Source organism: Gallinula chloropus (genome assembly GCF_964237585.1).
Source record: "Gallinula chloropus genome assembly, chromosome: 1".
Classification (NCBI taxonomy): Eukaryota; Metazoa; Chordata; class Aves; order Gruiformes; family Rallidae; genus Gallinula; species Gallinula chloropus.
The window spans coordinates 23,564,937-23,582,171 of record NC_140085.1 but is presented as its reverse complement, the minus strand read 5'-3'; the positions used below and the strand labels follow the sequence as shown (position 1 = coordinate 23,582,171).

The following is a 17,235-nucleotide window of genomic DNA, read 5'->3' as shown; positions in this document are numbered from 1 at the left end:
AAATTAGTCCAGAGGAGAACAGAAATCAGACCAAAAGAAAAAGGAATGTATTTGACTTGTCTATAGCTTTTCTGTTTAGCACAAGAACAGGATCCCATCTTCAGCCCGAGTCTTACCATACTGCTGCCAACGCATGCTTTTGTCTCAGCGAGACAACGCATATCCCAAACAGGCAGAATGAATTATGTATATCAGCTTTAAGCAGTGCTGTGTTAGGGAATTTTGTCTTTGTACATTAGAGCAATGTAATGAAAAATTAAATATTAATATGTCCTCAGAACTTTTTTCAAATATTTGTAATATGAGACAGCTAATTGAAGAGGCAATGAACAGAGGTAAAGTTTTTACATTTAGTTATTGTGCAAGTAATTAGAATAGTCCAAGAAATGTAAATTAAATGTTACCTAGTAGGAAAACAGCTGCTAGATAGCAGTTGGAGAACTTCTATTCTACAGAAGTTGTGGGAATGGGAACATCTGACATTTATGGGATTGTAAGGTGGTAATGATATAGGTGGCTGCTGAATGGATATACCCAGCATCGGAAATGTCACTCGCTTGTCTCTGTAAGACCAGTGGAGGATGTGGCCATTGTTATTTGTGTTCTCTTCCGGCAAAGTCTCCTCTGTGACTTGATCCCACTTAGGCTTGTGAGAAATGGTTTCATTCACCCTTCCGACACTTTGTGAGAAGGTGACCTTTATGGTTTTAAGTCTGTAAGATTCTTGGTTCCTATGATTTTTTTTTCCTTCCTCTCCTTTCTCTTCTGTCTAGATACTCCCAATATTTCAGACCAGTAATCTCCGTAGAGAAGTGCCACCACATCCCCTCTCTCAGTTTCTCTGTAGTTCCTGATAGGGAGAGACAGAGATTGCATTCATGTGGCTTCTTATTTTTATTATTTTGTCCTATCATTGTTTATCCTGTGGGAATAATGGAGGTCTCTCATGCTGGGATGGGGTGTTTGTTGATTACAAAGTGCATTGTAAATGCCTTCTGCCAAGTTGTACATGGATGCTTCTGTTCTGAGCTAATTTGAGGTGCTTGTAGTTTCCTTCTCTCTATGTATGTATACATAGGTGATTTTTATGTTGATGAGCGTTGTATTCTGCAGGGCTGTTTATCAATCTTTCTTGATAAACTGAAGTTGGGTGCCCATTTAACATGCTCTCCAGACTTGCTGTTAAATTAATGACTAGTGATGGCACAGATTACAAAATGGGCCAAGATTGTGTTTTGAACGGATCATTTCTGGAGGTGGAAGAAAAGTCTTGTTCTTCCAGCTCTTGTATTCAGATAACAAGCTAACAATTCATTCTATTGCTCTCAGTCCTGGCTAAATTCGGGGGACTGCTGATTTTGCTGCAGTTGCAGTATTAACATTACTTTTTAATCCTTAAAGGCATTATCTGCTGCTGTCAGCTGCTTCACACACTTAGTGTGCATGAACGTGATCTTTTAATCAGTTCTCAGAGCCATGCATATGCAATACTTACCATTAGATTATAATTAACTGTAATTATGTATGGAGATCAGCCCAAGCCATAAAATGTAAATTTAGATATTCACTATGTTAATAAGATTTGTTGAAGATAAAGGGCTTGATTCTTTTTTTTCTCCCTATTTTCACTATCAGAGTTGTGTGAGGAGTCTTAGTGAAAGTGTTATTAAAATTAGCATAGCAGCAGTTAGCATCCCTGTTGCGGTTTTCTTCCTGCAGTTTTGCTGTGGATGAGATTCAGGCCAAAAAGGTCACATCGTTCATGCAACACGACACAGCCTTAAGAGAAGCTGAGGCAGCAGACAGCTGGATGCAGGAGCCCTGAGAAGTGAGCTTGCTTGTCCACGGGCACGCCAGCACGTGTTTTGAACTAGATCTAAGCACCCCTGATAGCTATTCACCACAGGGATGATTCTGCAAAGGGCGCAAGGGGGATTTCTGCTCAGGAACGGGGAGTGTTCCTCTTTATGTCAATGCCGCGGTTAAATTCCGGGCATGGGAATTCCAGGTGTGCCAGAGGTGCTGCATACAGCTGTGCCAGGGCGTGCTGCTCCTGAACACCAACAGAACAGGGAACCAAGTGCTGCGTTGAGCTACTGTGTTGCTATGCTAACTCCGCAGTCTTCTACAGGCTTTATTGAAAAAACAAACCAATTAAGTAATATTGGGAATCATAAAGAAGATTTAATGGCTTCTGTGACTATGGTTCTGCTTTAGCATTTAGGTTTTGCTGGGGAGACAGTTGCTTTTGTTTGTTTGTTTGTTTGCATCTGGGAATCAAATCTTGCATGTTGTGCAAATAATTTAATCTTTATGGCTGTTGCTGCTGCATATAAAGTGTTGCTGTGTTGATACCTGCTGGTGAAGTGAAGCAGGGAGGGATACATTTATGCACGTTACTGTTTACTGTGTTTAATGGAAATGAAAAGTGAAGTAATAAATTAGGGAACGCCATGCTAGAATAGTTCTTCATTTTGGAGCACAGCATCAGCATTTCAGGATCCTGGTTAATCCCAGTCTGATTACCTGGGCACTGACACATTCCCTCTTCCTTTCCCCAGGCTCCTGTGTTTTTAATGGAATTGATGTGTTTTGCAGTTTATGGGGGGCTCCATTCTGTAAAGGTTTCCTGGAAATGTGAGGGAGCTACGAAATTGGTTTTGAAACATCCCTGGACACTGTTCCTGGCACAAGAGTATGGAGGGGGGGAACAACAGATAGGGGTGGGATAGACAGGAGCTCTGTGGTTAGAGTGACTCCTGGATGTCTCACAACCGCACTTCAGGTTGGTTTTATTAATTCCTAAAACAACTTCCAGACACTGTAAGCTGACTTTACTTGTACAAAACCTTTTTAAAGTTTTAACTGTTTTAAATACTTTGTAAGTAAAAACGTCGCACTAGCACAGAAATGAAGGAATTGCAGTACTCAGCTGTGTGACTAAAAATGCTTCAAGCTAATCAGGTATTTAAACACGTGGATTAAAATCATAGCCTCTAATAACATTACCGTCCTAATTGCAAGGAAAACAAAAGCATTTAGTCAGTTTGTTTGCTAAGCATATATGTCTGACTCCTGCTGCAAGACCTGTGGAATCTCTCTTTGCTCAGGGGAAAAGCAATGTGGCACATTATTAGGTAATTACCTTCAATTGAAAAGCAGATACAAACGGAATGAAGGAATCTTATTATGTTTCCAGACTGGTATTGTATACAGCTTTCTGTGGTTCGTGCTACTTGATGTACCAATTACAGTTGCGTATCTGCCCTTTGTATTAAACCATCACTTGACTCTATTCTCTGACTCTTGGCTGGAAGCCTGCAATGTCATGACTGCGTGCGGTGCAGCTCAGGACTGTTGCTGTAGGACACTTCACTAGTTTCTGGTTACAAGACTGCAGCAAGCGGTGGCAAGAGCGTGCATGACTCTGCTTTAATGCCATTGGATTCCCAGCAGGATCATCTCTTTTTTTTTCCTTTCAGTTGTGTCTTAATTAAACGTTGATGAGACAAATCTCCCCTCACTGCGATGCCTGATGCGGGCATCTGATTGCCTGATGCTCCTTCAGTAGCTGACAGTGCAAGCTGGGGCAGAAGAACGTTTGATGAGGAGGATGTGGGCCACGTGAGATTAGAAGGACAGGGAAGCTCTTGTGTTCCTCATGACTGTAGAGGGTGATTGGAGCCAAATGGCTTCTTACGTAGACTTGGAGGCCACAAAGGTCTAACTTGGAACTGATGATCTCTGTGCCTGCTGAGGCTCAGATCAAGGTCTCTTCTGGAAACACTTGATCACCCGAAATGCTCCTCAGTCAGACTTTTAACAGAGCCTTTGGTTTGAAAACTTGCTGATCTCCAACTGGGATGGCATAGCATATATTGTTTTTCAGATCAGTCAAATATTCAGCTGCAGTATGTAGAGCAAAATACAGTTCCTAGCAAGAAGTGCAGCAATGACTGGCTGCATGCACGTCATGTACTGCTGAGTGTCTGTTCTAGGAGAAACCAAAGACGGAGCCCGAAAACTTTAAAATGAAATCTTTTAATATTAGGTTCCTGTGTACTTCTGTATTTAGGCTGAGAGAGGCTCAAACGTTGCCTCTCAGGGATGCTGATTGTAGGAATCCATCTGACTCCTCCCTGATAATCAGAGAAGCAGGTACCTGGCACCATTGATGATTGTCTTGCTTTGGTTCCTGTACTTGAATTTTTTTGCACCCAGAGTTTTTGGACAACAGCTTTTTTTCTTAATAACTCTCACAATAGATAAAAGATTTAGCTTTTTGGACAATTTCTAGTGAAAGTTGATTAGGAAATAACACACAACACTGTCTCTGAAATCCCCTAATTCTTGCTTTATGTATTGCAGTAGGTTACTGCTAACCAGTGTTGCTAACCTGTATTAATTTCAATTTCCCCTTGCAGTAATGCGTAGAAATCCATTTGGGATGGACATTTGCTGCCGGAAGGGATCCAGAAGCCCACTTCAGGAACTTTATAATCCCACCCAGGTGAGTGTCTCGTGTCTATGACCAAACTTGCCAGCCCAGAGCATGAGTACAGTTTCTCTTGAAGATATTTTGATCTGTTTTTTCTTATTTACATGCAGTAAATGCCTTTGGCTTGAAGGACTGATTGTGGGACCCACAGAGTTGAACCATAAAATACTACAGTTTGAGCAAAGGGCCTGATTTTTAAAGGTTTTCAGTCATCTAATGATGTGGACTCCTCTAACAAAATTTTTTCTTGGGTAACTAAGAGCCTTGAAAGACTACCTTTTAGATAGCCCAGCTAGAAACTGAGACATCGTAATTTAATCTGTCGATCAGCACACGGGGCGGCAGGGTGCAGTGAGAGAATGCAACATGATATACACGAAACAAGGAGTGTGGTAAGACTGTAAATTGCAATAATAATACATGAATATCATTTGTATGGCTTTCATGTAGCCAGCTGCCCTTCCTGTCCTGGTTCATGGCTTGTACGGAGTCTAGGCAAACACTGTGTGCTATTTAACACCCGGCGGTCTTGGTGGGAGTTTAGGATAATCTCAACTAGTGTTCTTGTGAGAAGCAGCACAGGAAAGGTACCTGAAATTTGTGCTCCTTTTCACTCCTCTAGATGAATTTATTCCCTACACGTGGGCTGAATTGGCACATTCAGGAGCAGCATTTCCTGTTGGCAGCTGAGAGGAAGTGCTGCCATTGAGAGAAAATGCCAGCTGACTATTAAACATATTTATTAAAGTTTAACAACCGCCTATTATATATTTATCCATCAATGAATACATTGAGTTTTACTAAATTGGCTATTAAGGAAAGTGACTATCCCAATAAATCTAACTTGTTAGATTTAACAAGGCAGTAAATGTTTTAAATACTATTTGATTATGAAGAGACTCACTATATAGAGTGCAAAATGAAGTCTAAGTGATTGAAAGTATTTATATGAAGAATTGACAACAACCCCAAGATATGTGGTATCTGTTACGTAGTGCAGTAAAGCTCCATTTGCTCAGTAGTGTTGTATTTATGAACATAGGCTGATTTCTAATTCAGTTTGAATTCTCTGCATTGCTGGGAACATGAGTTTATCATACTAATATACTGGCCATTTTGGGAGTTAGCATGTTAGCATTGCATAAATGCAAAGTGCATGTAAACGCTGTGAAGGGGACCAATCTGGTGCTACAAAGAAAAATATTAGCATTTTCAGGTTAAATTCGAAGACTCTTTGCAGATGCTCAGGAAGGGTGGGTCAAGGGAAAAGAGACTGGCTAAGTAACTAGTCTCTCTGGGGTCTGCTGTGTGTCAGTCAAAACCTCCTTGCCCTTTAACATCGTTAAAGGCCATCCCGTTAGAAACATCCCCATCCACTGAAGGGTTGTAATCTCAAAGCCCTTGCAAGCTTGGTCAACTGAAAAGATTTCCTGAGCTTCCTGAAGCAGGGGACACAGCTGGCAGCTCCATCACCCCACCTCTCCTTCCTTTCTGCGCAGCTTGACCAGCAAATCATTAGCGTCCCTTTTGAGGTCGCTTACGAGCCAGCCAGAAAAGTCAGTGTTGAGGAAGCGTGTCAGTTCTTGCAGGTGATGTGTTTCCTTCAGCTTGCTGCCATCTGTTCTTACCAAGCTTTTTAGTTTTTGTGTCTTTGTTCTTAATTGGTGTGTGTTTGCTTTTTGGATGGGGCTTTGCACACTGCGCTCAGTCCTAGAGGGACGGGCAGTGTCAGGCAAGCAAGCATGAGCACTTTGGGAAAACAGTAACAAAAGGCAGTGAGCAGAGGCCACCATAGAAGACAACAGACTGGAGATGACCTGTAGAATATTTTTTCAAACACATGGATTGTCTTTCTTTTTCCATTCTTTCCCAAATAAGTGCCTCCAAGATAGCAGAAACAGGTCTGTGTTTTTGCAGTAGCATTCTTGGCCTCAAGAACTCACCAGCAGATGTGAGGTTGGGGGGGTGGAGATCAGACCCCTAATCCTTCTCATCAGTTTCATGCTGAAGCAGTTGTGTTCAGCCATTTGTAAAGTCAAGGCAGAAGTTGATATATAATAAATACACAAGAAGGCATTTTTGTCTTGACATCTCTTCATCTATCTATATAATTGAAATCATTGGTCAGATCTTTAACCCTTGACCATCAGAACCTGTTTGACTCTTGGTTTGGTGAACCCATGTGTTTTTGCTGCATGCCAGTGGCTGTGCGTGGCATCACAGGAACCCTTAAGCACTCAGTTCAGTTGCCTCAGAGGAACGATGGAGCTGATTGAGCAGATATTTGTAGTAGTTTTCCTTGTAGTTCAAAGGAGTCTGTATAATTCAAACACCAGACGTAGGCTGCTGAAAGATGCCCTGCAGCTACGGCTTTGGATTACTACAAACTAGGTGTGCAGTTGTGACTAAATATTTTATCTGTCTATGTGCATGTGTTTTACATGATCTGGTATAACAGGAGAACCCACCTGTGGTTCTCCATCCTCTGCTATAGAGCGCACCGTACATTTCATGTGCTTCAGGTTTCCTTGGGTAGGCAGCAAAGTGCAACCATTGCTGCTGCTGTTGCCATTCCTGGGAATGTCTCCAGGACCTCTGAGAGAGGTGGGCAAGGGAAGAGGCTGCACGGGGCTCCCTGCTTTCAGGTGGTATTAAGGGCCCATATTAACATCCTCATGTGGACCGTGCTCCTGCCCATTCCCTGTCAGAGAAAATGAGAGTTTAGGTGCCAGGTATGGTCAATACTTTCTGATTTAAAAATGCTGGAGTTTAACACAAATAAGGTTTTTCTACTGTGTGTTCAACATCAGGTTGCTCTGCCCTCATAAAACCAGGCGGGTTGTTTTGCACCAGCTGAGACTCTGACTGTGGGTATTTACAGTGTTGACATATACCAGCCTCTCTGATCCTGCAGTGTTTTGTTTCCTTCTATGGAGTTGTTTGAGTTATTTGCAGATTTGTCATTTCTCTCTTTAATCTCTTTTTGGCTTGGTAAATGATTGGGGAAGGGAAGGAAAGGGAAAGGAAAGGAAGAAAAAGAAGAAAACACAAAAGAAAAAGGGAAAATAAAATAAAAAACAAACAAACAAAAAACCCCCAAAAAAACCAAAAACAAAAACAAACCCAAAAACAAAAAACCCAGAAAGGAATATCTGGGTTGAGTGAATTCAAATGTAGCAATGGTGTGGAGGTGACTGAAAGGATGGTCTCGGTGGCTGGTAGGAGTTGAATTTTAGAGTTACAGTCAAATTTTCAGGGGACTGATTATAACTGTTTGTATATTTGGTGGAGGTGAGGATAAATGGGTGGAGATAGTACTGAATTAGGGCTAAAGGAAGTGTCTGTGACAAAGCCCATGCATTATTGACGTTTTTGTTGAGTGTCTGGCCTTGTGATTGTTGTAAAAGTAGGAGTAACACTTTTGCTCTTTTGCCTGTTGTAATAGAGCAGAATGTGGGAAGTGCAGTTGTCTGTGGACAAAAGATTTCTTCTCTAGGGCTTTCACTGGAAGATTTTTCATGAGCACTAATATACCATGAGGGAAAGAAAAGTCAATATAACTGAACTGGATTTACACTGAGTAAGTGGATTTCCAGGCTGTAGTCTCCATATACGTGGCAGGCAGTGTGCAGCCTGTTTTTGAGACCCTATTATCTTTTCCTTTCATTTTCAGGTAGAAGTCTAGTAATAAGGTGAAGAGGATGTACCTGGAGCAAATTTTGAGTGCTGAAATGGACCATTTCTTTAATGAATTTATTAAAAAGCTAATTTGGATCTGTATTAAGGCAGAACTGTTTTCCTTCACACACATTTGTAAATGGAAAGAGAGAATTCAATACACAGCAAGTAGCAAAGGAGAAAATTCTAGATGTAACTGAACACAGATGGAGAGCCATGCAGGAACGTGCAGTAAGCTTGCATTGTACCTTGGGTAGGGTTTTTTTGGTATGCAGACCCCCAGGAATTTAAGAATATGGACAAACAAATATTTGCAAAAGATATTCTTAGAAGACAATGTATAGAACTGTGTCTTGTAATTTGCATGGCTGTGTTCAGCCCCTCTGTTCCAAAAATAACAGGTAATTGTGGCTCAGCCCATGAGCTGGAGTCACCAGAAGTTCAGAATTGGGCAGCATCATACTTGAGGCTTTCCAGACTTTAGTGATTAATGTCGATCTGTTTGGTGCAATGACTGTGCTACTGAACTGCAAGAAGTTGCAAACCAAAGTAGACCAAATGTTAAAGAAATGCGAAATAATTGCATAAAGTTAGAATTTGTCTTCTAGTTGTCAAGATTAACATTTAATTCTCATTAAATACAGGCTACACCATTATTTGATCTGTCTAGGCCGCAGAGAGAAGCACAGCAGAGATACAGTCCTGTCTCCATTAGGAACCAAATCCAAGGATGAGTTTGTTTCAGTTTTTAGTTTGACACTGCCTGACTTCAATTCATGAGTCCACGTGACTATTTCACTAAAGGTCACGCTGTTTGCCATTTGTTATTTGCCTTTTCAAACACATTTCTTTCTGCTGAGGGGATGTATTTCTAGGTGGCTGCTTTTGGGGGAGCTGGAGCCAGGATGTCTAGTGATTTACTAAACCCAGTGAGTCAGAGCTGTGGGCCCCGTGTTGCCTTTTTTTTTAATGAAATTGTATTGGTCTGTTTTGGTGCAGTTATTCTGAAATGACCCATTTATTTTATTGCTTCTGCGTTTTTTCTCCCCTCCTTCCACCAAGTGAAAGGAAGAAAATGAGCTCTTGCCTTGCAGACAGTGTTTATACATCCTTAGTCACCTCAGACCACAAATGCTCCTTTTTTGGAGCTGCTGTGTGGTTATCCGTGGCTCAGGCTGCCTGGATAGCATCAGCAAATATTGGCCTGGTTCAGCCCACATCAGTTAACTTTTTTTCTGGGCTTGTAACTTCCTCTCTTCAGTTGATTTCCACTCACTAGGATGACTCTGTGGGTAACTGTACTGCTTCCTGGACAGAGGTTTGTGGTGAACCTGGTGGTTTGAGCTCTATCTGCACATTGAATGAAAGATTTGAATGCTTTAAACCTGGTATTGCTGCCCTCGGCAATCCAGAGTTGCTGAGCACTGTACAGTTTGTTTCTGCCTGTTGCAGCTTCTCATTCTCAGAACACAAGAACCAGAGGGCAGGTCACTGAGTAGGATGAAAGGTCCAGTTCTCTTGGTGTTTTGTCTCTGGCAGCAGGTGACCAGAACAGGCAGCAGGAGAATAAACAACTCGTGATAGTCTGCCAGTGCACAACAACCTCTGGGTCACGAGATTACTGAGCCAGACTCATCTTCATCAGCTACATCATCATGCAAGAAGAGCCTGATATGCCAGACAATTACTGTGTCAATCAAAAAAAGGCAGGGAGTGTGTGGGGGAAACAACATAGGCCTCCAAAGTAACTTGCCAATTGCAGCAAGACAGGAAGATTACACGAGTACTGTACACCAGTACTATTCTCTACTTTTTCTCCCTTTTTCACATATATATATATATGTTCTGGCTGAATTTCCTCCCAGGGACAGCAATAGAGATATCCCCGCATGAACTTTGGGGTATGAAAAAACAGTGCAACTTATATAAAGAATAAGTATGTTCAAATTTAATGATGATTTGCAATTGTTATGAACAGTTGTAAGTACATGTGTCCTTTCTGAGGGCAAGAAGTGGCTAAAAAATGTTACCATTACTGAAAACTGGTTGTTGCTGGTCTTTGTAGGCAGATTTGTGCCAATAACATCAGCATGGTAAGTGTGGCTCATGATCACAGTGTTTGATTGATCATAGATTAAAAACTCCTTAATGGAAAAGATGCAGAGTGGAGACATTGGGAAGAAAAGTCAATGTACAATGTACCATGCCAAACTTTGGGTACATACTCTTGTTGGTAAACAGTGACTTTATATGTAATTAGCGTCCCTCGCTGCAGCAAAATACCTGTTGATGAAAGAGGAGATAATTGATTTACTCCGTGGATGACTTCTTATGCAAAGACATTACTTAACTGTCATGCTTGGAAGTCATAAAACAGCAGCTGGCCTGCGATGAAATATTACATTAACCTTAGCAGGAAAATTGCACTAGTGAGAATGCTTTGTTATTAATTACTGATTGCAAATGATAAGAACCTGTTTTAGATGATGGGGAAATGGCTTGGTGAGGGGAGGGTTTCAGGTACAGTGTGCTTCATAGATCATTTGTTGTGACATGATGGATGCCTTTGTAAGTCAAGAGGAATTAATCAGACAAGTATGTACAGTAACTACCAGCACTCGAGGCCAAAATTATCCCCAGGACATGCTCATTCAAGTTACTGCAGTGCATTGGGAAGAATTTTTTGGCACCTGTGTTTAATAAAAGACTTGTTACCTGCATGAAATGAAAAAATACAGTTGTCACTCACAATAGTTCAGTTTTCTCTGATAGAAGAAGAAGCAGCAGAGACGCCTCTTTTTAATGTCTGCAGTACTTGAGTCATATTTTATTATTTAGAGAGCATGAGACTTTTAATATAAAGGCTTCCTAGAGGCATAAAGTTTGAGAAGAAGTATTTAATCATACAGGAGGCATGGCCATAAACAAAAGGGTTATATGTGTTAGAGGGGAAAGAGCGTAACACAGCTTTCAAAGGTGGATATCCATGTGCGATGTGAGGGCTCTCTGTTAGACAAATGCTGGGGTATCTAGATGGAGAGAAGACCTGGGCTCTAGCATCTGACCTAGTCCTGTTGAGTGGCTTTTTGTGTTTAATTGTCTCCAAATTGGACCTCTGGTGACCTGAAGTGTATTGAGTCAGATGCTTTCCCTGAACTGAGCACCTCACTTTTCTCTGCATTAAGTTCCTCCCCCCCACCACTTTGGAAATTACACACCAGAAAACCTGGATACCTTAAACTGCTGGGAGATGGAGGTGGATGTTTTGGAGGATTAGGAAGCAAAGGGCAGTGTAAGGATATCAGTGTTTGCAATGAGGTGTAATGAGCAGAGATCTCTGCCACTGGCTCCTGCACAGTGGCTGAGAGCATCCTTTCTGTCTGCGCTTTAACAAGGGCTCCAGCATCGCTGGCGAAGTAGCTGTATCCCAGTATTCTCAGCCTAGACCTTGTAAACTCTAGCCTCTTTCGATTATTTCTGGTGCAAGTAGTTTTTGGGCAGCACTCTGTTGTTTGAAGAGTAGCAACTGTGTTTGTTTAAACATCTGCCTTCTCCCCCCCCTCTCCCCCCACCATGTTTTTTGGTATCAAAGAGGTTTCTTAACTGTGTGCAGCAGAATTGAAGCCCATTTGTAACAGGATGAGATGATGTCTTTAAATCCTAAGAGCCCAGCAGAAACCTTGCTCTTCCTGAGGGACTGTAATGTATCCGGGAAAATGAAAGAATAGAGACATAAAACCCATCTATCGTAGAATGGTCTGGGTTGGAAGGGACCCCAAGGATCATAGAGTTCCAACCCTCCTCTGCCACAGGCAGGGCCACCAACCTCCAGGCCTGGATCTAGACAAGGCTGCCCAGGGCCCCATCCAACTAGGCCTTGAACACCTCCAGGGATGGGGGATCCACCACCTCTCTGGGCAGCCTGTTCCAGCACCTCACCACTCTCTCTGTAAATAACTTCCCCCTAATACCTAATCTAAACCTTCCCTCCTTTAGCTTCAGTCTATTCCCCCTTGTGCTGCCATTTTCTACCCTTTTAAATAGTTGATACCCCTCCTGTTTGTATGCTCCCTAACCTACCTACTGGTACTTGTAATTCTCATTTACTATCTAACCTTAATATCAAGGAGGGGCAGAAGAACTTAAATTTGCAATTATTTTCCAGAGATTAGATTTCCCCAATCCCATTTTTACAGTTAACTGTCTCTGATGTAGCACCTCAGGCTCTACAAACTGACCTGTAATATTCATTGACATTCTATGTAATACTGGTATGTACTATTCATTCACTTTTTAGCTCTGCGCAGTAGAAATTAACCTCAGTAATGAACCAGCTGCACCTTACCAAAACTTGGTAAAAGTGCAATCATTTACCTGTCTGTTTATGCACAGAGATTCAGGATTTTTTCTCTGGAAGTACTGCAGACAAAGTGAGGTTGAAGTGCTGACCCTTGAAGATGTGGCTGCAGAAGCCAGCATGCCTTTTGGGATTAGTGTGCTATGGAAATCCATGGTACTGTGGGGAGGCAGCGTGTAGACCCTTCTGTAGCAGCCTGTAAATCGTTAAATCAAGCACAGATTATTTAGGGACACTTTCCAAGTTAGTTTTCTCTTTCATGAAGTTTGTGGGGAGGTTTAAGGTGAGTCAAGTGGGATGCTGCACTCGCTTAGTGCGCTGGAGAAGCAGGTGGCTTCACCCCATGGGTATGGACAGGGTTGAATGAAAAGGTCAACTGGAAGACATGCAGATGGGGGATGACTGAAACTAGCTGTTGGGGCTGAATTATTCCAATAGCAGTAGCTGGGATACACTTGGGTTGATTTGGGATTAATCTTATGTGTAGAGGGATAGTGGTGGACTTGAGGTGATTTGACTGTGCATCCCACGTTTGGCAGCAGGTGTGCTCAAGTCATGTATGTGAGTGATGCCATGCGGTGTCTTCAGTCTCTCCTGTTGCTCCTGTCTTGCGTTCTGAAACTAAATAGAAGCAGCAAGTGGGATTTCAGGCTAACAGGCTCTTTATTAAGCCTGTTGTCAGGATGATCTGAGGCTATGATAAAGAGCCATGGACATTTCAAGACCTTGTGCGCTCATCTGTTGTCTAGGAAAACAAAGAGAAAATTTGTGCCTTTCACTGTCGATCTTTGTCTGAAACCGTCAGACCTGGTGACGACAGTAATGAACAGTCCACTGAATCTGAAGTTTGAAGCGGAGGGGCCCGAGCTGCTACTTTTGGTGGTCAAGGTGCTCTCCCAAACCCAGAGGACTGGGAACCGAATCCCATCAAGCAGAGGAGGTGTGCCCCCCATGCATGGGAAAGAAACACCCTAACTGCTGGTTGTCAGAGTTGCTCTTAGGTTTGCTTGTTTAATCGTCAGACTGAAGGATTGGTTGTTGCAGTAATCATCACCTGGGCCGGCCACGCTTGAACTGCTTTTATTCAGTGCTTCTCAGACCTTGCTTCTTACTCATATGGAAGAGGTGTGGAAAGAAAAGGAGGGGGGGAAAGTATTTTTACAAGGTAATATCAATAGAGCATTGGAACACAGCGAACCCAGTGTTTGTGTTCTTGAGGTCTTTTTTATTTTCCCCTCTGTAAAAATAACGTAGCAGCTAGCAATCAGTCTAGGGCCACTCAAGCAGACCTTTGTTGTTTGAGCAGCCTGTAGCAGTTGTATATCCCAGTGTGGTTGGGCTCTGAACCATCCCTATATTCCTGGGGCAACGGCAAAACACGGGGGCAGCATGGGAACAAAATTTCATTTCCTTCACGCTGAGACGGTTGTGTGGTTGCGTGGGAGGAGGAGCAGCATGGCTTTGTGTTCTGTGTTTTCCAGCACACTGTCAGTGTAGATGTTCCAGTCCATTTATAACCTTGGGAGAAAAATGAAACCTGACCTCTTGAAAATTGACTTTTACCATCCTAAGCTCTAAAAAGACCAAAATTTAGATTCCAGTGTATCCAGTGGAAGGGAGCTTGATTGCCACCATTGCTTTATCTCCCTTTTCACCATTCCACATGTTCTGTAGCCCTAGAAAATGATGAAGAGTGTAGCCTGATGCTGAAAAGGTTTCCTTTTTTTTTCCTTCCCCCCTGTCAGTGATTTAATAACTGTAGCCAAACCAGAGAAAATTGGCAAATTTACAGTGCACTGGAGTTTATATGTACAGTGCCTGGAAAATCCAGGAAGGAGTGTTCCTTTCTTTTCGATCTTAAATCACATCTGAACACTATTCTGAGTGTGGTTTCAGCACAGGGCTAAAAGCAAAACACTATATGCAAGCTTTAGAGGAACGGTTGAAAAATAATCACAACATTCCCACAATTGGATTGCCTGGCTGCACAGCAAATTAGCAAACCTCTGTAGCTATCAAACTCATGCCCTAATATAAATCTTTTCTATTCTCCCTGTAAACGTGGGCTGTGTCTTAGATCATTTCAGACAAGCATCTGGGGATTAGTAAGAGGAAGTGAATATTAATTCAATTAGAGGACAGAAGATGAACGTACAAGCTGGTGCAGGGAATTGACATCAGGAGCCAAAGTAACAAAGACATCTCTAGCTGGGAGAGAACAGTTTCATCTATTCAAGCCAGGCTTGGCTTTTGCCTTGCATACATTTTACTTATGAAATGGTAGTTGAAGGAGTTGTATTTACATAGCAATATAGTTAATGTCATATTTTGGGAACTAAGCCTTGATGTCAATAGATGGACGGAGAGCGGGAGAGCAGATGCACAGTGGTAGCTTTCAGTTCATTTTGATACATTAAATATTCATAATAAGCTCAGCTGAAGGAGAAAAGAAATGTTTCATTGAACTGGTAAGGGGAAGCCGAAATTGTTGGTACTTCTCCAAAGGGTAACGTCTTACTTAATGTAAATTGAATCAAGGTTCCTGTGGTGAAGGTGAGATGCAATATTAGGTACTTCCACAATTGCAGCTTTCTTTCTGTAGGAGATTGTTGTGCCAGTGACATCACTCTAGAAAGTAATAGCCAAGAATGACTATTCTGAGCAGTTTTTGTAGGCACAACAGAGGCTTTTCCCTTTTCTTTTTTTTCCCCCTATACCTTTAGACCTACAGAAGCCTGTGTCTTGATTTCCTTACATTTAAACACCACATATTTACAGCCTGGAAACAAACCCGTCCACACTGCACCTTCCAGGCACAGTCCCGCTGTCACTGAGTGGGTAAGCCCTGTATCTCTAGGCTTGTCTAGCCCCCTCAGCACACACATTGTGCAGGGCTTGCTGCTAATCTGAGTCTCCGTGCAAAGAATGGAGGTGCTCTGCTCTGGTGCGTGGCTGTGGGTCTGCAGAGTTGGTTTAATCTTGCTTCTCAAAGATGAGAATATTTTTAGCTGAGTTACAGTGCAGGCTTACAGTTGTGGCTTTGTCAGAAGGTGGTGGGGCCAGCCTTCAAGAGGCTGAGGGTGGACACTTGATGATAAAGCAGATAGAGGAGAGACTTGTCCCTCTGAAAACTGCAGTCTGGTTTATTTACTTATTTTCAGTAAACTAGTACAAAACCAAACCAGGCAAAAGAAAAGATTTTTGTCTGTCTGCTGGTAAAAAGAGGTTAATGTTTTCTTTTTAGTTTATAAAAATGCTTTTAATGGGAATGTAGAAAAAAATTTCTTTGTCTCAAGAAAGTAATGGCAGGCCAAGTCTTGTGTTTCTTAAAAATGGGAGCTAGAAAACAGGCAGTATGAGATCTGTGTCCTCACCTCCAGCAACCTCTAAAAGTCATGGGAGACTGAGATGTAAATGCATTGAAGGGCTTTGTTTTCAAAAGGGATGTAACAGATCACTCCATGCCTCCTGCTCATGATCCCTGAATTACACTGCTGCTGATATGCAGCAGGCAGATTGGTGGGGTTTTCAAGCATCACCTTCATGCCTTGCACAAGGTATCATGTCCTGGTCTTCTTCAACAGACCCACTTCAGTTTTCACTTGAGCTGTTAAGTGAGTTACTGTATAAAATATTGACGCTGAAGGAAGAAAACTGCCTTTATCCAAGTGTAAATGATCTTGAAACAAAATACATGGGATAAAAGAATGATTTCTTAGGCAGTTTTAATGAATAATTGATTTCTGCTTCTCATGACATTATCAGTGTAATTAAATCGGTGGCTAAAGAAGTGAGATAGAAGGCATCATCTGCTGAGACACTGAACCTCTCTACCCAACCACTGGCAGAGTACTGCCATCTGTTATTAAGGGCTGTCCTGCAGCTGTGCAGGTTCAAGATCTACCTTGTCACTAACAAGTCAGTCTTGTGTAAGGACCAACATGAGAAAACCCCATGTATTCAGTCAGTTGTCTCTATCCAAAAATGAAGATAAATAAGCTTCCTTCCCTGCCAAACCTACTGCTGTCCTGGGAAGCTGTATGTTGCGAGAGTTCTCACCATGTGCAGATTGGCTTTGCACAGTGTATGTGTGTGCTGGCATGTGTTGCCAAAGGATCTGGCACAGAACTACTGGTGGTTGCTAACTTGGGGCGTTCATGGAGCCCCGGAAGATAGTGGTGGTTGTGTTTCCTTTCGCTCTATTAAGGAGGCCTGAGGAATAGGAATAGGGAAGCAGTCCAGATGCAAATGGCCTTGGCCTGTGGGTATATCTTTAGAAAACACAGGGGACTGTTGTTTCTTTACGTGGGTTTTGTGTTGGAGAAATAGGGCCTGGAGGGTAACCGCAGAGGCCAAAGAAAGATAAAACCGAAGGGGAGACCTCAGCCTGCAGCTAAAGGCAATGTAAATAAACCACACATTTAGCAATTAGTTGCAAATTTATTACAACTAACAGCTAGTGTTGCTTTATTCTTCAATGTTAATTCTGAGAAGCAGCTTCTGTCTTTCCTCTAAGTACCATCTCCTGGACAACACAAGGGTCTTTTGGAATAATACGCTCCCATGTGCATCTTCACTGGTGCATCAGCCTCAGATCCCTCATACAGAGAAGCACGAGGGTACATGTCACTGCAAAGCTGCAAGTCCACATGGAATAGGAAATCTAAATACTGTGCTGCTTGGTAGGTCAGTGTGTAGGTGA

The 17,235-nt window shown here is 42.3% G+C and overlaps 1 protein-coding gene across 2 annotated transcripts in view; it reads left to right on the top strand.

Annotated features, from left to right (window-relative positions):
• The window catches only part of CHST11 (carbohydrate sulfotransferase 11), a gene marked incomplete at both ends in the record, with an annotated part of 168,838 nt that overhangs the window by 69,466 nt on the left and 82,137 nt on the right, over nucleotides 1-17,235 (top strand). For both annotated transcript variants that reach the window (XM_084279593.1, XM_084279592.1), the window contains one exon: nucleotides 4,425-4,516. In XM_084279593.1, the coding sequence (XP_084135719.1) occupies nucleotides 4,425-4,516 (92 nt within the window). The remainder of the gene's footprint in view (nucleotides 1-4,424; nucleotides 4,517-17,235) is intronic.